Genomic DNA, 20,310 nt, shown 5'->3' with positions numbered 1-20,310 from the left:
ATTTCTAATGACATTTATGAGTATTTGCCACGTGACTTGTGAGACCTTTCAAGGAATGTTTCCAGGTCTGGTCCAATTCTCTGCTTTCAACAAACATTTTTAGAATGAGTAAATCAATATTAGCTCTTATTTCAATTCAGACACTCAGAATATTGTTGGGAAAAGGAGGAAGAACTAGGTAGTGTTTCTCAATGCCAGTGAATGCAATTATTTACTCTAGCAGCAATGTCTTCATGCCAGAGTACTATTTCTTGGACTATGTATGAATGATGCAGCCATCTTGGGTTCTGGTGGTTTTCACCTCTAGTCACCTGGGATGGAACTTGAAAACGGTGCATAGGGGAATCACTTCTGCGTCATCGTCCCAGCTACACAGATATTTAATATCACTTCCATCTTCACATACACTTCCACAATGAACATATCATGGATATTCCCAAATAAATGTATTTCAGTGAGTTCAGTCGCTAAATATTTGTACAGCTGTATTTTGAAAGATGACTGTGTAAAACAACTCCCGAGGGCACGGAATTTTGTTTGTGAAGAAACAATTTGATAAGAGGTTTCTTCTTTCTACCCAATCTTCTATGGAAATACATAGTTCACTGTATGGAGACTTTTTTGAAGATGACTTCATAGTTTTTAAAATATATAATATAACATATAATATATTCCTATGGTGCATATATACTAAAGTAATAAAAAAAATATGCTACTGGAATCCTTTCCCAGCCAAACTGCCTAGTTAAATATAATTTTGCCAGCATTGGATTTAACAATTACAAAGGTGTTTTTGCTCTTTGTGATTTTTGTCATCTCTATCTTTGGAAAATCCATTTTCCACACATCATTTGAAATAGTCAGAGAATGTTCTTATGAGATTCTGCATGTACAGTTATACCTCTGAGATGCAATCCAATAGTCCCTATAGGAAACCCACTCTCCCAGTTGGTTCAAATAGCATCCGAAGTTTGACCTTGGGGATGTAGCTCAAGGCCAGTCTGTTTCATAAACACTTGCCTGAACTGCATCTAAGAGGGCTATAACCCATGTGGATGGCATTAATAATTCATATTAATTCAGCACTATTTAATTGTTTTGCTTAATGAAATAAGCTCACTCATGTTATACATATGCAACCAAGATGGAAGTCTTGTGTGATTGTCTCTCAAAACAAACAACAAAGCAAAAATAACTTCCCACTTGGGAGAAAGTATCATAAAGGGGAAAAATAAAATTTCAATAGAATATAAGTATATTGAAATAAAATGTTAAAACATTATCAATTATTATTTGCTGACAAATGTAAGTATAGGCATAAATTTTACCTGTACGGAGATAATTCAGCAGTGTGCTGTATATTAGGTCATTTAAAACAGCTTAGGATTCTGAAGAGTTCATATCAAACTGCCTGTCATTTACTTAACAGAGTGCTCTAAGGCCACAGCTGTCATTTTCCTTCTGTGTATTCTCCTTCTGTCTCCCACCTCTTCTTTGTCTCCCTCCATTTCTTTCTCTCTACATCCTTTCTTGTTCGTCTTAGGGGTTGAATCAAACACAAAAAATATTATTATGCATCCCATAAACATATGCTTTATATCCGAGGGATACCAGGCGTTCCCCTGGACACCACACACCTAAGGAGAAGCTTCTGCAGTGTTGCTTCCCCTCCATGCTGTCAGAGCTGGCATGGCTAAGCTGGCCAAGCAGAGTAACTTGTCAGTGCTTAATCAAACCCTCCTCCCTTGCAGAGCCAAATGCAGCCTTCCTCCTGAGAACTCCGCAGACAATGATACCTCCCCACTTGGTTTCCATAGCATCTATTCCTGAAGAGCCCTAGAAAAGCCCTTGGTCAGGGCTGTGCTCCCAGCTCTCCTAGGAAGTTGGCAAGCTGGCTAGCCAAAAGCAGCATTCTGGGTTCCTGAACTTCCTCTGTCCGTGGTGCTGAAATGCTTAGCTGCGACTCGCGCACACTGACGGGGCGCGGTCAGCTTTTTTGGAAAGGCTCCCTTGAGGCTGCCTAAATCACAGCTGTGTGTCTGTTACTCACTCACGTTCGCAAAAAGCAGCTAACCTCAGTCTTAATTTGACTCTGCCACTCTGCCGCAGAGCACACGTACGCCGGCGCGATGGGAGGAGACCACGCTAAGGCAGGAAGCTAACAGCAGCATAGCTCACCTGAGGCCTGGGAAGCTCCCAAGGGTTCTGAGAGCTATGAGCTCTGATCAGCAAAGTCACCGTTTTAGACAGTAGGGGTTCTTTTGCCTTTTCCCTAACACAGGATTCCGTAGCGTTTCTGTTCCCTCTGATTAAAAGCCAGCGGATTTATTGCAATAAGCCTTCAAAACCGGAAATTTGCATTGTTTTTCTGTGAGCTGACTTCCAGAACAAGCACTCCTCAGCAGCACCCGCCCAAATACCACGGCATTGCGCGCGCCCTCGGCCACCGGATCCTCCCCTTCCAATGAGACTTAGTGACTCTGTGTACCAATTCTCCTATTAGGAAACCCGTGGGCTGCATGCAGCTCTTCTGTTGTCCTCTCTTTCTTGCTCTCTCTCCTCTCTCCAACTCACAGCCTGACTGGAAAGCTCACCTCTGTTTGCTGAGAAGAAAAAGCCCTTCCTTAACCGACCAAGACTATGCGCAGAACTCGCCTTTCATAGCCACCATAATTTAAATCTGGCAAGGTTGGACACCAGTCTTTACAAGAATGGAGTCGGTAAAACAAAGGATTTTGGCCCCGGGGAAAGAGGGGATAAAGAATTTTGCTGGAAAATCCCTCGGCCAGATCTACAGGTAAGAGAAAGAAGCCCATGCTCACCTGGGGCTCACTCACTATGACAGAGGCCATTTCTGTAAAGCTTGGTTATTTAGCGAGATTGTAGCATGGTGGGAAAGTATTTTTCTTGCTCATTGCTGAATCAAGGCTACATTGAAAACCTGTTATGAATGCAGGGATGTGGCATTAAATGCACCTGTGTTGTGTGTGTGTGTGTGTGTGTGTGTGATTTTGTGTGATTACCTGGGGATTCTCATGTCTTCCAACCCAACTCTTAAGCCTCCCTTACAATCCTGAAATGTCCATTCAGCACCTATTTAGAAAGCCTGCTGCTTTTGCTTATAAATTCCCCAAATTTAAATTTCTTTGATCCAGACAAGTGAATAACAAAAGCCGAACCCCTTTAAAGAATAAATGTCAGAGAGTAATGACAAAAAAAATCTAGATCTCAGCTGCAAATGACATAGGGAGGAATCTCTCGTGGGAAATTCTGCAGTGAATGAAACAGGATCAAAATATATCAATAGTTGATCATTGATGTTTCTCTCTTGAGCCTAAAATGCCACATATACATGCATATGCATTTTTATTTGTTTTCTACACATTTTTAGGAATCTGTCTCTTGTGTGGGAAATGTCACAAAAATTTAAGAACAAACAGAACCGTAAACTGTGAAAATATTTTGAAAGTAATAGAAAAATGTTTAAATCCTATGCTTTTCATAATCATTCCACTAAGCATACTATAGTTGGTATGATTCAAGTCCTGCTAGATGTGTTATATCTTCTATGATATAAGTTATTTTTGTTAGTGATATCAGCAAAATAAATGAGATAGCAGAGAGAGTAGTAAAATGGATTTTTTGAAGAGCATTCATTTTTACATGTGGAAAATGAAGCCGTGGCTTCAGTGAGAGTTGTAACCCAGATGACTGATGTGCATCTCTACTTTCCATGCGGCTGGTTCCGGTGGGCTTCAGCAGGCACCATCACGCACCTCTGCGGCAGTAGATGCTGCACGCACCCTGCAGTCTTGCAGCTGTTTGAGACCTCTGTGAGGTCGGAAATTCGGGTGCAGAGTTCAACTTTGTAAATATCGGTATACAAAGTCAAGGAGAAAATAATCAAACCCATTAAATTTCTTCTTTGTATAAAGAAATGCCTTGTTTCTGGTATTTGGGTTGCCTATCTGTGATAAACGCCCACATAGTCTATCCACAGACACACTAATTACCTATTCTGTAGTGGAATTTGTTAGAATTTGAAGAGAGCTTCAAGTTTCTTGGTAGCCATAGTCCAAGCTATACATGTCAGGAATTGATGTTAAAATTCTACAGGCTTCACGTGTGCGTGTGTGTGTGTGTGTGTGTGTGTGTGTGTGTGTAATCAGTGTTGTGCCATTTAATGGTGGGTATAGGATTAAAAGTACCTACAGGAGGGATTGAGAAAAAGTTGGCCAATTGTAAGTATTGGTATATCAAAAATACCAGTCTCATTGAGAGAAAGCTATTGATTTTTAACCTGTTCCCATATAAAAAAAATAGCAATTTTTATGGATGTGGTAGATATGAGAACAACATCCTCTTTTCTCAAGGCCATTCTAACACTCGAATTCTCTTTTCCTTCCCCAGTCCTACAAGGATCAGAATTGATTGAGAAAAGTCAAATCTTATGAAATCAAATGAGATTTCCTCTTAGTGGTACAGAAGGTGGTGTGGGTGCCCCTTGGTAAATCTGGAAATCAAATTTTCTGTGTCTGGAAATGGGCCCGCGATATTTTTCTGTGTGTTGTAGCTGAGATAGTAATGACGCAAGATTGTGACTGATTAATTATTCATGTTGTAGGAAGGAAGCCGAAGTGTCAGACACATGCTGCGGAGGCCTTTGTTTCAAACAGGAGTAAAGAGGAGAAAGAGAGAGGGAGAGAGAGAGGGGGAGAGGGAGAAAGCAAAAGAGGGAGGGAGGGAGAGAGAGAGGGGGAGGGAGTGATGAAGCAGTTCACCAAGGTAGAGGATTGGGAAGTGTTTGACAGGGAGGCCACTGGCACGGAAAAGCTACCCTTGGTCCGGTGAAGGGTAGGATCAAAAAGATGGTCCTCAAGCAGACGCACCTGGATAGAGTTGTCCCTAACCTGTCAGGTCCTTCTCACGCCCTAAAGTTGAGGAAAGGAACCGCAGTATCCTGGATTAAAGCACCTATAGCCAGGGAGGGCATCCAGCAGGGGACACTCTTTTCCCAACCCTCTTCCTTTCACCTTGGTGACCTCAAAAGTTAGGGCCAAGGGAATGTGAATGGAGACCAGAGAGATGATAGAATTGGGGTTCCCTGAGTTAGGCCTGAGGGTATTAAGTTGTAGGTTCTTCTGCCCTGGAAGGAGTGTAGAATTTCACACAATTTAAGAGTGCCTAAGCTCTGTATTCCCAGCAACTAGTCAGCAATTAAAAGGTCAGAGACCAACTCCCCAGCTCCTGAGGGTTGAGGAACTGAATGACAGCTGAGCTTAGGGCATCTTTGTCCTCTCTAAACTGTCTGGGGGAGGTGCCTAACCACAGGCGTCCTTGCTTCTTAATCTGACGCCCAGGGTCCTGGAGAAGAAGCAAGACACCGGTGAGACCATTGAGCTGACAGAGGATGGCAAGCCACTAGAGGTGCCTGAAAAGAAGGCTCCACTGTGTGATTGCACCTGCTTTGGCCTGCCGCGCCGCTACATCATAGCCATCATGAGCGGCCTCGGCTTCTGCATCTCCTTTGGCATCCGCTGCAACCTGGGTGTGGCCATTGTGGACATGGTCAACAACAGCACCATCCACCGCGGAGGCAAAGTTATCAAGGAGGTGGGCATTGGCAAAGCCCTAGAGGGGACTCCCTCCGCTAGTTACCCACCTGTCTAAGCTTGTTTTCCCCCACTGGATCTGGAAGGTTTTCATATTGTCTAAACCTTCCCTCGGTCCAGCTATTCTGGAAAGGACCACTAGAATGCTATTATCTCCCTTTTTCGCTAGGTTCCTGGCCTTTCCTCGCTCACTTGCAAGGCATAAAATAGTGTCCAGCTCACTAGATTTGTGGGGAAAATGACCAGCCAAGAGCTTACAATGTCTGTTAAATCTAAAAAGAAATATTTTTTCTTCAATTGGAAAGTGTAGCATCGAAAATTTCCCCTGGCTCCCTTCAGATCACCCCCTCCCAGGGGAAAAAAAAACTTGTTTTGTTATCTACCTCAAACAAACAAGTCCAGCAGTCAAATCACCATATGTATATCAGGTTTGCCTAGCAGGTTTAGGGATGGTATAGGACTCTGGCTGGGAGAGAAGATGCTGGGTGGGGGAGTCGGTGTTTAAGAGAGTGCTCGTTGCAGTATTCAGCAGTGACACGGGTTGGGGGAGGTCGAGCTGAAGGTCACAGAGATCTATCCATTTGGTTGCAAAACTTGGGAACACTCTGAGGAGCCAAACTAGAGTCCCTGTCCCCACCCCTACGCCCCGAGCCCAGGATACTCAGGACATTGTCATTGCAAGAGAAATAACGGCATTCCCAATATTAGTAACTTGCAGATATTTAGCTCCAGTTTCATGAGAGGCGCATCTTGTGCTGTGGACCAGCGTGGTCTGGGCGCAGTCAAGGCTTGACATTCACACAGCTCTGAAACAGAACCTTAGAGGCTGCCCTCTCCCTGCCACCACACAACCGTCTCCAAACTCTCTGCTAGACTGTCCCCAGACCCTTTTGTCCTGCCCACCCAGATTTAGAGGAGACACCCTTTCCAATTTCATCTAGCCTTTTTTTCTCCCTACGTTCTTCTTGAGGGTTGCATTTCATTCTGGAGTCTCCCCCACACTACTGCATTCTTACTGGCTGGCAACAGCCAAAAGTTCTTTAACCAATATTCTTTTCCGAGAATCCAAATGTCTTAATCCTGTTAAGGAGGTCCCAGGTTCACTGACCACAGTCCAGTCTGCAAGGAAGTCTAGAAGCCCGTATTTCATTGGGAATCACAACACCATTTAAAAGGAGTTCCTCTTGTCAGCAGTTTTTTTGTTACGAAACGAAAATTAAGCCCCTGACCTCGGTATTGCAGAAAATGTCCTGCGTGTTTAAGGGTTCAAGGCACACAAACCTCGAAAAGGTAATTAGGAGCGCTGACTCTGCTTTGCCACCCCTAACCTGTTGTTTCTTTGTGGTTTTCCTCTGTTCTTATAGAAAGCCAAATTCAACTGGGACCCTGAAACCGTGGGGATGATTCACGGCTCCTTCTTCTGGGGCTACATCATCACCCAGATTCCGGGTGGATATATCGCCTCGCGGCTGGCTGCCAACCGGTAAAGCTGCGGGAGTCTGTGGTTGGGTCTCCCCGCTCGTTTTCGCGCAGGTTCTAGACCGCCTGAGGAGCTTGGAAACTCCCTGAGCGCGTCTCCTTCCCTCTGGACACGCCTCCCACGCTGCAGAACTCCTTGTTGGCTGAAAGGGCTTAGGTTTTTCAAGACCTTCTTTCTACAGGAGTAGGCCAAGGCTTGTTAGAGAAGTGTCCCCATAGTGTGCGACTACGTGTGTGTGGGCAAGCCCGCGCGCGGGCGCGCGTGGGGGTGGGTATCTGTGTTGGATGCTGCAAAAAAATGGGGCAGTGCTGTAAGGTGCACAAGTAGGAGAAGAGGGGAGTGCTCAGACAGGTGCCGGGGTGGTGCGGACCTCCACCAGGGCGCGGCAAAGGATAGCCCCTAACAGAGCCCATGTGGTGTGGTGAGCCTGGAGGATTTGTTTCTATGGAGCCAGGCGGGCTCTAGGGCTCTCGGGGTGCGATTACACCTGTTAATGAGCTCGGTGCCTAGGGGCGGGAGTGAGCTGAGCAGCTCAGCAGAGTCCCAGGGCCTCAGACTTCCAGTCTTATAGTGGTGGCGGGAGTCGAGGTCCTAGCGCCTTCTTTCAGGGGCACTCCTCCACCAAGATTCACCCACAGAGACACCGGCAGTATAAAGACTTTTGAGTGGAGACGCCAAGGAGCAGGGCATGACTACCGGAGGACTACAGATATTTCTTAGCATAGTAATTTGCTATGGTAAATAGTGTAGTTTGCTTCACTGAGTGTATTTTAATGAGAAATCAAACCAACAATGTCTCTCTGCGTCTGAACCCAGGTCGAACACTGTTGTGTCCCCCCCCCCCCCCCCCGGGTTCTGTGGCTTACAGATGCCACGTAAAAATTCCCGGGTTTTCTTGAGACCTCTGGCACGTAACGCCTCCCATCCTCTACCACACCAGCCGAGTGGTCAGCCCCTGCAAGTCAGCTCCTAGGCTTTGGTTCAATCTTTCTTCTGCGGAGTGCTCACCTGTATCTTCTGGCCCCATCCTCAGGCGTATCCTCCAATCCAGACGGTAGAGGCTGTGTGGTTCCCAGGCCTCCAGCAGAATTCTGGGAATTGTATTTTAGTCGTTTAGATCGTACAGTGGAGATGTCATGGTGGCTAACCAAAATGTCAAATGGAGAGAGACTAGCTAGAATATCTTTTGAGTATGATCTACAAGGGGTGAGGGCGCCCAGCACTCGAACCCAGAAGGTGGCTTCCCGCCCCGTAAAACGAAACAAGATTAAAAGACTAGCTACATAAAAATCCCAGTTTTATGGACTCGATAAGGAAAAATTTAGTGGGAAGAAATTTTTATAGAAAACATTCACTTTGTTGACGCTTCGTGATTAAGAACACATAGCAACATTCTGCGTTTTGCAAATCTGTAATAAAAGGCTTCTTAATTTTCCCCAAAATTATTGCTTAAAATGTATATTTTTCTGAAAGTTACTATATATATAATATTTTTAATTCAGGAAAAAAACAACAGAGAATTCATTGACAAATGGATAAATAAATAAATCATTCCAAATGATATAAAAAAAATCTCAACTCGAGGTCATAATTACGATAACCTTGCTTTGAGAGTTGTGGCAGACAGTTCTCTGCTTGCAAAAGGTAAATGGCTAAGGAGTTCCTGTCAGGAACAAACACCTAGGATTCCAGTCTTTCCTGTTTGGGGACAGCAGAAAAACAGGTTTTTCCGATTTATTATTTTTTAAGCAAGCTTATTGCAAACTTTGGAGTCCTGTTTACCAAGGATGAGCGGCTGACTAAGTACCAGGTAGCTGGGGTGGGGGTGGGGGTCTTCAAAGGAAAAACTCAGAAGTTTTAGAATTCTAATTTGGATCCGATTGTTTTTACCTTTAAACGGATATTCAAAAGACAGACTCCATACCTCCAAACATGATATTTTAACCTCTACCAGCCTGAGGAAGTTGACAATGTAGCAAAGTGTCATGAAGATACAGATTTAGAGAGACACTTCTCAGAGCTTTGACATATACGCTTCCGTTTTGTAATTCAGCAAACCTGAGCAGACGTAAGCTTCCTGTGAAAATAGGTCAAATGGCGTGGACATTTTCTTTTCTACTGATAAAAGCTTTACTTGATCAATAAGAAAGAGCAAAACCTATCTTAAGGGAAGATGATCAAAATCATTAATAATGCAGCTAACCAGATGCGTCTGTCTTTAAATATGTTTTGAATGTTCATCTGGCGTTAGAAACTGTACGTAAGATTTTGTCCCAGAAAGCTCTCTACACACGGATACATGACACTCTTGTAGAATTGATTGGGGGAAAAAAATGAATATCTCCTGCTATTTTTCTTTTCCCAGAAATAGCAAAACACCTTGGGGCAGGTCTTTGCATCTAGAGACCTGCCAGCCTGTTCATTCATGCTGCAGCTCCTCCCCCTTCTCCGCCTCCTCCTCCACCTCCTCGTCCTCGTAGGCTGAAATTCCCCGGGGCACAGAGGATAGCTTCTTTTCCCTCTTGCCTTAAAGAGGCTCTTTGGAAAGTGTTTGCCCTAGCTGTTAGTGAGGGAGAAGCCGTGTGGAGACAGTTGGAGAAGCAGGATGGGGGGGGGGGGGGGCTCCTAACTATGCTCTCTGCTCATTTCTCAATGGAGAATAAACAGCACATTGGACTTCTCCATTTTCTTGATAAGTGAAGACAGCTTTGCTCTTGGTCAGGATTCCGACTCTGGGTCATTTTATTGATCAAATTCTAAGTCTTTTTCTTTCCTGTTCATTAAGAGGAGTTGCTGAGGGAGTCAGGAGGGAAGACATTCAGTTCAGTGGACACTTCCTACATCCCCTCCCTTTGTTTCTCCTTGAATCACAACACAGTGGGAGAAGACTTCAGTCACCTCCAGAGAGGGCCTAAGGCGAGCTCTCAAAGGGAGATTCCTTTTAAAATCCCTGATGCTTTGAGATGAGGACATATTTAAAACAGTGATAAAAATGTTGGGGCAAATCAGTGCAGGGCACCTGAGATGGTGGGTTAGATGCTTACAAATGTCTACATGGTGGCTCTAGCCACCCAGGCCTGTATTTGTCCTGCATCTAGGGTATTGTAGGGGGCTGTGGCAAGTGTTTAATTACAGGACCATAACTAGATTTTCTTTTTGCAAGACATAGCTAAAGAAGACCAAGGACATTTGGTGGATACATTTTCAATGTACAACAATGTAACTGTCCTTGCCAGTATTACTCAAACCCTTTGGAGACATTCCCCCACCTGCTCCTATCCTGGCCACTCTCACTGCACTATGCCCACCAGCAGGATCACAAGGCCATTTTGTTCTTCCCTTGGTCCAATGCCTTCTTTCTTCCAATAGGGTTAGCTACATTATTCGAGTCTTATCTGTCCTTTTTTTGTTTGTATTTTCATGGTGACATCTCTTCCATTTTGAAGATTATCTGACCATGATGCATATTTGTTAAAGAAACCAAATGAAATTTAGTCTCCAAAGCCAAACGTTATAGCTTCAAGATCCTGAATATGTTACTTAATAATTTCCAGGCTCAAGAGTCTTCCTTCTTTCATCTTCTTGTCAAAACCAAAGTGCCTACTTCATTTTGCTGTCCTGACAGCTAAAAGAGAGGGTACATATGGATATGGGAGGTATTCAGAACTATGCAATTTCTGACTGCTTGTTGCTGATACAAACTTAAATTTTTTAAAATGAAAGACATACTCTGTAATCATTAATCTTATTTGTCTCAAAATTGTAGGGTAAATGAATTATTTCCACTATGACAGTAACATCCATGTCCGTGTGTTATATTGACTTTAAGAGTCAATTCTCTCAAACTGATTATTTGGAATTATATTATTGTTCACTAAAATTATACAAACCTCATCTGAAACTTGAAAATGGCTATTTTTTAAAATAGAAGTTTCAGTCAAACATGCAGAGAGTGCTGGGAATTCTGTTCATTTTATCTTAGAGTTCTAGTCTGGGGAAGTACATTTAGGGGAATTCATTGACATTAGGGGTTAGACTTCTGCTTTGAAAGCTGCAGTCATTTCTCTCTTCTCCTGTCCTCTAAGAAAGATAATCCACAGTGCATTGTTTTGTCTTTATAATGACTTCTGTGGGAGAAAAGGAAAAAGGTTTTAATTTTTAAAACATTTGTTTGGCTAAGAGAAAGCGAGCCATACTTCTTGCAGCCTGGTCTTCTCTTCTGACAAGGGGTCCTGCTAAAGCTGGACAGAGTTCATCAGGCCCAGGCCCCCGTTTTACAGAAATAAACATAAAATACAATGCCAAGGAGGGGGTGATGTCCATCTTGCAAAGAGACCCCATCAGGCTCCTGTACTGCAGGAGCACAAGCTAATTCTACCCGGAGTGTGACAGCTCTACATACCACTGTGGGCTCCATTGTGAGGTTCACTTACAGAAGCAGACTGAGCCATCTGCTCCTTGAATGGAGACTCCAATCTGTCATGCCTCAAATCCGGGAGATAAATCCATGAATTAGAGATCACAAGCCCAAGGGATCCTTGTTATATATTTTTTTCTTTTTGAGCAGAAGCATACAACATTGTGTGTATATGTTTGGGGGTGTTTCTCTCTGTTTATGTCTGTGTATATGTGTCTGTCTGTGTCTTTCTATGTGTCTCTATTGTGTGCTTTTCTTTCACTCTGTGTGTGTGCATGAATGTGTTTCTTTGTGTGTGTATATCTGTGTATACATGTCTATCTATGCCTCTAGAGTGTGCATGTGTGTGTGCATGTGTGTGTATGTGTGTTCCTCTCTGTAAGTGTGTATCTCTGTGTATGTATCTCTCTGTGTCTTTTGTCTTCTCTCTCTCTCTGTCTCTGTCTCTCCGTCTCTCTCTGTCTGTCTCTGTCTCTGTCTCTCTCTCTCTCTGTGTATGTGTGTGTGTGTGTGTGTGTTGTGTGTGTGTATGTGTATGTGTGTCTGGGTGTCTTGGCATCTAAACTCCTTTGCCACAGTGTGATTCTGTTCTTTTCTCTGAAGAGATGGATTTCACGCTTGACAATAGGCTCAAAGGATAGGTTGAATTTCTGCAGATGAAAAGAGGCATTTATTTCTCCTCCCCACTCACTCATCCCTTTGCCCAGCTGGGCCCCTGAAAGATTGCCCCATGACAAAATTTAAGAAATTTAGACGTTTTATGTGCAAAAAAGAAAAGATTCCTCTAGAACTCCATTCATTTTCTTAATGTAAAAGAGGCAATAATAGAAAGCATGGAGATGAAACATCCAAATGCTTGCGTTAGAACTTTTTACCAATGTGCATTTTCCTTAATAAAAATAAAATACTTTTAGTAGATTTTTTTCTCTCTTTCCTGATTCTCAAGAATGTTTTGTCAGTTTCATTTTTATAAAGAGATGAATGACATTTTTAATGTTAACAACTTCACATTATCTCAGATCTAGGTCTGGACAAGTTTTTCTAAGTCTTTCTCCTTCTGAGAAATTAAGCATCAATGATATATTCAACTAATAACATATCAGAATGAGTTCCTAAGATCTGACACCAATCATACAAAGTCACTGTAACCTATGTATGTACCTATGTATGCATCTACTGGTGTCTTTTTCTTTTCTATCATCTATTTTTATCTTCCACCCATCTATTACCTCCCACCTATCAGTATCAAATTACCATAATCTATTATTTGTCTGACTCTCTCTTCCTCTGTCTCTACCCTTTCACTAAAATGTCAACCTCCAGAAGCAGTGTTTTAGCCCTCAGTGAGAAATATTTTCAGTCTCTTCTACATGAGAAAATCATTTAGACTTCAAGCAAAGAGCTTGCTGCAGGGGACCACCATCCTTGGTGGCAGAAGTGGTTTCTAGGTACCCAGTCTTTTGGGTCCAAATGTTAGCTTTTCTATCTCACTCACCTAGTAGCCGATCACACATCTAGCTGCTTTGCCATTGTGGGCCCGATACGTTAGGTATCTGGGGTAATGGAGCCTTTTATTATTTTTTCTAACAAAAGAAAATACCCTTTACCACAAGCTGAATGATGGAAAGATAGGGTGGAGCGGGGAGGAGTCTCCAAGGACTTCCACGTGCTTTGCTGACAGAGGCCTTTCTCTCTCTCTCTCTGTTCTACAAACCCCTCACCCCCTCCCAGCTCTGGTTTCCTCACTGCACCAGTCTGCGGAGGCACTGCAGCTTCTGGGTGGGGGAAACGCGGAGCGTTTTGCAAGAAAGTCAGGTAGGCAGCTGGTAGGATAATTTTCCTGCTGCTTTATGCCACCATTGGGGCAGTCTAATTTCTCTGTCGTGAGTGATGAAGTCATTTTTACAACTTAATGATGTACCAAGGGACACAGAGGGCTGCCTCCAGCCTGTGCAATTCTCTTTTTTTTTCTTTTAAATATGAGAACGGGCATCAGATGTGACAAAGGGAGGGGCCCAAGCCCCAATTTGATTAGATTAAATAGATTAAAACTGCCTGAATCAGTCTATTCTTGCAAACTCTGCAGGAGGGGATTAGTCCCACACCTGGGGTGAGAACACGAGTCTCTTCTTAAGTAACAAGCCTAATGGCAGCAAGTTGATTGACTTAGGGAAGACAGATGTCCACTGCATGGGTGACAAGCCACCAGTTTTTTCTGTCTGCAGGGCAAATCTTTCTGGGGTACAGGTGATTCTCCAGGGTATTGGGGGCAGAAGATCACAGACATGTATAAAACCGAGAAATTGATGTCTCCCTCCTGGCAGCCGAAGTGCATGTTAATCACACATGGGTCGCTTATTGTTGGCATTTGCAAAGGTTCCGGTCCCCGAAGAGGCGTAGAGTCTCCTCCTCTCGTTATTCACAACCAGTCCTGCGCAAGACCGTAGAGAGGGTGATCATTCCACGCATAAGGGAAACTGGAATGTGGGGGAGGGGCTGGGAGAGGTGGGGGAAGGGAAGGAATACGATCAAAATGGTTTGTATGAAATTCTCAAAAAATTAACATGCTTTAAAAAAAGAGAAATAGCAGTAGTTTATGTGCGTGCAGGCACGCCTGCACGTGTTTGTGTGTGTGTGAGTGCCTGTATGAGTGTATGTTCACAAGTGTAACATGGAAGGGAACACAATAGAAATTAGTTCTTCACCTGAAAGGACTTAGAGAATTCATTTTGTCCGTGTTATTTGAGCTAAATAGTGAGAAAACCAAATTTAATCTGTTTTGGTATAATTTATCATATTGAAAAACAACTTAAATAAGCAAATGTCCTTCATTTTCTGTCATAGATTCTCATATTGAGCTTTGAAGAAATTAAGAGCACCCATAAGTTTCTAATGTTTTTGTAGAGCAACGAAAATAATTATGCATTAGTTGATAAATTTTATTCCATTTTTTCCGCTTCAATTTCCCACAGTCTTATCTGACTGATAACCATACCATATCTGGGTTCCTGTGTTAGAAGTTAGCTATGAGCTATCAAAAGAAGGCTAAACAACACAAAATGTCTAATTTAGATCTACCTCTCTCTCTCTCTCTCTATATATATATATATATACATATATATACATATATATTTCTATATATGTATTATATATTTTTCTAAATATATATTTCTCTTATATTTTATAAATTTTATTTAGGAAAGAAAGTTCTTTAGTTCATTGTCGAAATGTGTATTTACTGAAAGCTTTTATTTACAGTTTAGGATTCCAGTATATATTTAAATAAATGATAGTAACACAAATACATTTTTACATGTTGTGGAGAAATGACTTACAATTCAAAAACTAAAGATGAACCAAATTGGCAAACATTCATTTCAGGTAAATTTTCTTTCTTTTACAAATACTTTTAATATAAAGTTGAATATTTCCTTGCTCATTCTTCACCCTCACATAGAGAAAAAGACAGTCAACATTAAATTAGTTTCTTTATTTAGAAGGATTACCAAGCAAACAGAAAAAAGAGCTAAGACCTTGAATATAAATTCAGATTCAAAGATTAATTTATAAATATATAATTGGTTAGTCATATTACCTTGATATTCTTCTGCAATACAAATTCATTAGAATGTTCTCAGATAAACTATCTTGTTTCATGTTGTTAAATGCATTTGATTGATGAAAAAACATTGAAAGCACACTTTAGAAGAATTTAAAAACACCAGGATTGTGAAAGTCAGTTTCTAAGTGTGAAAAATCTGTTCCTGGCCTGAGGATGCCTGGCAGTAATGTCACTTAATGTAAATACTGAAGAAGGAAAGAGACTTCACAGTTGAATAAAATATAAACAAGAATCTAGCTTTTAGGGAGTAGGAGAGGTAGATGGCTCAGAAGTTGTGAGTACTTGCTGTTCCTGCAGAGGACCTGGGTTTGGCTCCCAGCACCCACCCTAAGCACCTCAAGGTGGCCTGGGATTCCAGTCACAAGTGATCTACCTGCCTCTAAGGGCTCCTGCACACAAGCCATGCACATAAACTCCGGTAGGCATACACACTTAAAAATAGCCCATACACTCCTTTTTATAAAAAATCTAGCTTTTAGTCAAAAGCAAGGAAGGGTGGAGTCAGCCCCTCTGAGTTGGCGCACAGGAGCTCTGGGAAGTGGGAGGGAGCAAGTGTGTTCAGGAAACTTTCCAGGTTTGTGACTGGTTACTTGGCAGGGGGATTTACTCCCCAGGGCTATAGGAGGGTAGAAAGCAAAAGGAATGCAGTTTACAAAGCTTCTTCCTAGTTGTTATGCTTTTCCCTAGAGGAACACATTGAATTAGAGGCAAACACAATTGCACACATCACTTGTGTGTTCTTGTCTTCCTTTCTCATATGGCCCTGTATGATGAGTGTCTTGACACTTCATTTGCTCATGAGAGAAACAAGCCCAGAATTAGCTGAGTTACTTTTTGTAATACAACCAAAAATTAAGCGATGGAGCCAGGTGTGACCCCAGGAGGTCTGATTTCGAGTGATGTTCTTTGCTAAGCACACTGTTTCTCTCAACTTAATCATGTGGTTGGTTTGTTTTTGTTGTCGTTAATGTTTTGAAACAGAGTCTCCTTGTGTAGATCAGGCTGGCCTTGAACTCAAAGAGGTCCTTCTGCCTCTGCTGCCTGAGTGTGGGATTAAGACTTGTGTCACCATGCCCAGTTTTATATGGACTTCCTTGAAGTGTGTGTGTGTGTGTGTGTGTGTGTGTGTGTGTGTGTGTGTGTGTACTCATGTGCATGAGTGAAGGTGCATGTGTATCACAGTGTGGGTCCGGTCAGAGGAAAGCCTTGGGTGTCAGTCTTCACCCTCTATAGCATTTGCGACACGATCTCTTTGTTGTTATCTCTTCAAATAAAGGTTCAGGCCACAAGCTATGAGGGAGGCACTTTCCTGTTTCCACTCGTTGTCTCTCCATAGGTATGATGACATTTCTGAGACCCACTCCCTGGAGATTCTGGCTTCTGGAGACTGAACTCAAGCTTTTATGCTTGTACTTTAACTCAGCAACTGTATCAAGTAAGGTTTTGTCACCAGGAGTACCCTAGATTCCAATCCAGGGCTGGCAACCCGCAGTCACCTAGGGAAAGTAGTTCAGTCCCCTAGAATTGACAAGACATTAGAACTGCAGCCAAGAATTTTAAGTCAAAAAAAAAAAAAAAAAACAAAACAGAAAAATGAACAACTAGTTTAAAGGCATTGAGGCAGAGAAGATGCAAACAGCAAAGGTTTGTTCTGCTTGCACACCAGGCCTTTGGTACATGTTTGTCAGCGTCTTTGCACAAATGTATTAAGTGATCATTTCATAAGAACATGCCTCTACCCAGAACATTTTACTAGTGCCACATAGCTTGAACAAGAATATACCCTGGCTCCGTTCTCCAAGACACAAATGTGGAAAGTGGTGGAGATAAAAAGAATTTCTGGATTAGGCCTTATAAAAATGTATTGCTAAGCACTTTAGGGACATCTGTCAAAGAAGACCAATTGGAAATCAAAGTAGTTCTCTCTCTCTCTCTCTCTCTCTCTCTCTCTCTCTCTCTCCTTCCCTCTCTCTCTCTCTCTCTCTCTCTCTCTCTGTGTGTGTGTGTGTGTGTGTGTGTGTTTGAGAGAGAGAGAGAGGATTGAAGAATAAAGGAATTAAGGTAGATAGAGGGTTACAGTGTTATCCACATCCTAATATCATTATTTGTTTACCTATATGTTTGAGGGATGATGGAGCATCCATTAAAAGACTAATGGATCTCAATCAATCCAGTGTTGCTAAATGGGAGATAGTATTCCTAGTGCATTTGTTTCGCACACTTTATGCTTCTAGAACTTCAATATGAAACCACAGGGCATTCTGCAGTCATTGAAATAGCATTACCATCTAATTGGGGTAGAGTTGTTATGGGAGGAACAGGGTGAGGAGTGATGGCTCTCGGAACAGCGCTGTTCTCTTCCATAGCACGTTCATTTAATCTTTACACTAGGCTTCAGAGTGTACATTTATAGGTGCAAAAAGCAAGACCTCCACATGTCAGCGATGACCTCACCCAAGGGCATTCTCTGTAGGAAACCAGTTGGTATTTCAATTCTCTCACTGTAACTACTGGATTTATGTTCTTTTATGAAAAGATTTACTTACTTTTATTGGTGTCCATACATACCTACATAGGCTAGAGATGGTGTAAGCTGCCCCGAAAGCTGAGTCACAGTGCTTGCAAGCACCAACATGGGCGCTGGGCACTGACCTCGGGTTCTCTGCAAGAACAGCCAGCGCTCTTCACTACTGAGTGGCATCTCCATCTCCACGTTTAGCCGGCACAGTGTCTGCCTATATAAGCGCCTCAAGCAAAACATGCTTGCTGTTTAGCCCTTCTGACTAGCAGCGTTGGCAAAATCAGGCTGAAGAATTTGGCTTTTGATCGTCTTTAACTTTGTCTTAATTTTCACAGTTTGGCTGCTAAAGTGCTTGCTGCATGCATGTTTGATCCCCAGAGCACAGGTAAAAATGCTAGGTGTAACAGTAGGCTCTTGCAATCCCAGCACTGGGAAGCTAGAGACGGTGGATTCCTGGAGCCTGCTCATTGGCCAACTGGCCTAGCATACATGGTGAATTCTAGGCTATTTCTGTCTCACAAAACATGGATGACTCCTGCAGAAAGACACCCAAGATTATTCTCTGGCCTGTATGCACAGGCCCTCACAGGCACACAAACACACACAAACATGACATCTTTCATTCCAGCATGTGCTTCTGGTTTTCCTTGTTTCTGCCCTCTGTGAAGAAAGAAAGCCCATACTATAGGCCTTCCTCTGTATGGGCCCCTCCTTTTGTGATGACTGGGGTTACCTAATATTCTTAAACCAGTGAAGCTCAGAGCAGAACCAGCAAGATCACTGGGATTCTGAGACATGCAGTTCTCAGGTCCACACATTCCCACTGAGTCTGAAACTGAGCCTCAGAATTTATTTTGGCAAGTCCTTCACCCATCATTACGTTTGCCTGAGTGGAGACTCCATAGCGCTAAACTGTTCTTGATTTGTAGCTTCTTTTCCAAGTCAGCTCTACACCTGCAATTTCTTTATTGAAATCTAGACTTTCTTTACAAAATGTCAACTGTATTTATAATGATCTGTTCTGACTGATGGTGATCTCAAGACGCTCTTAGAACCCAGTCAGGGACAGTTCTGTGTGTGTGTGTGTGTGTGTGTGTGTGTGTGTGTGTGTGTGTGTGTGTGGTACAATGGGGAGGTACGCTAGACTCCAATCCTCATTCCCCACTGCTGATACCACCTATCTCTCAATAAGGCTGTTGTTTTTCAAAGGTTTTATTAACTTCTCTGCTTCTGGCACTTTTTAGCATGCCACTGCTGCTCTCACGCTACGGTTGAGTTTAGTGATAGAATGCCTGAATTCTACAAATCGACCCAGCAAGTGCAAGCCAGCATTCTCAGATTTCTGTGTCTATGACCTGAGGAGCTGTTGAGGCTTTCCATGTGCTGGTTATACTATTTGTGCAGGAAAGCTAGTGGTAGTAGTTCTCTCTCTCTCTCTCTCTCTCTCTCTCTCTCTCTCTCTCTCTCTCTTTCCTTTTTTTAAAAAAAAATCTGTTTGTTTATTTGTGGGGGAGTGTGCCATGGTGCACAACATGTGAAAATCAGAGCATGATTGGGAAAGTTAGTTCTCTCTTCTCACCACGTGAGTCTCAGGAGTCAGAGACAGGTCATCAGTCTTAGCAGCAAGGGCCTTTACCTCTCTGGCCCCAGGAGTAGCTTTTTTAATGTCATTGTCAATGGGTTAAAATGAGAATCTAGAGCTGATTCACACATTCTTTTCAATAGTTGACTGGCTTATACTGGTGGATACATTGTTGTGTGCCAGACACCTGACTTTCATCCTGAGAAACCTTAGGATCTATGTCCACCCACTGGCTCCACACTCGCCTTCTCTAAGCTGATTCTCCTTAAATGCTTAGGATACACTCAACTGTGTTCATTGTGAATAATCAAAAATATGTACCACTGAGCCTGGTTGACACCCCTGTTTTAAAGACACTGAATGAAGCACAGAACCATGCACAAGCTGCTTTAGGTCCATCTCTTGGTGACAATGGCAAAGGTGACCTTTGAACCCAGGCCCTGTAGGTCTGGGTTGAAGCCAACCATCTTAACCATGGCACGGTGCTAATATTCTTATTTTAATTACAGCATAGCTCCTTTTTGTTTATTAAACAGTGATTGTTGAGTACGCATTAATTTTGTAAATACATGATTATTGCTGTGAATCTCCATGCGTGCATCCAATGTGCTTTGATGCTATCCAGCTTCCTTCTACCCTCTGCCTTCTGTTGCTCCATGGTTCTTCCTCATCACAATTCCTTCCTTGCTATGCTATCAACTCTTCCATACATTTATTTTCATTTTGTCTTAGTTCTTTGAGAATTTTGTACAATGCACTTCAATCATATTTTACCCTTCCCTTAACGTCTTACCAGATGCATCTCCTCTTCCACACCTAAAGATGCACCAAAAGAGAGCCAGCTTTGTGTTCTCTTCTCTCCCCAACCCACCGAGCCCAACTTGTGCTTCCCATATACCTGCAGGTATATGGAGAGTTCTGCTTGTTCATTCCTGCCACCCAGCTAGCTTAGCCCAGAAATAACCACACATAAACTGTACAAATTAAATCACTTCTTGGCCCATTAGCTCTAAGTTCTTATTGGCTAACTCTTACATCTTAGGTTAACCCATTTCTATTCATCTGTATATCACCAT

The 20,310-nt window shown here is 42.7% G+C and overlaps 1 protein-coding gene across 2 annotated transcripts in view; it reads left to right on the top strand.

The window, feature by feature from the left end:
• The first annotated feature begins 2,711 nt into the window (after positions 1–2,711).
• Slc17a6 (solute carrier family 17 member 6) overlaps positions 2,712–20,310 on the top strand; it is a 39,762-nt gene continuing 22,163 nt past the window's right edge. The window contains exons 1-4 of one of the 2 annotated variants that reach the window (XM_038313853.1): positions 2,712–2,797; positions 4,486–4,488; positions 5,361–5,613; positions 6,977–7,095. In XM_038313853.1, the coding sequence (XP_038169781.1) occupies positions 2,712–2,797; positions 4,486–4,488; positions 5,361–5,613; positions 6,977–7,095 (461 nt within the window). The remainder of the gene's footprint in view (positions 2,798–4,485; positions 4,489–5,360; positions 5,614–6,976; positions 7,096–20,310) is intronic. The other variant, XM_038313854.1, reaches the window with a different exon arrangement.

This window comes from Arvicola amphibius, chromosome 12 (assembly GCF_903992535.2).
Source record: "Arvicola amphibius chromosome 12, mArvAmp1.2, whole genome shotgun sequence".
Taxonomy (NCBI): domain Eukaryota; kingdom Metazoa; phylum Chordata; class Mammalia; order Rodentia; family Cricetidae; genus Arvicola; species Arvicola amphibius.
This window is presented reverse-complemented; position numbering and strand designations above follow the sequence as displayed.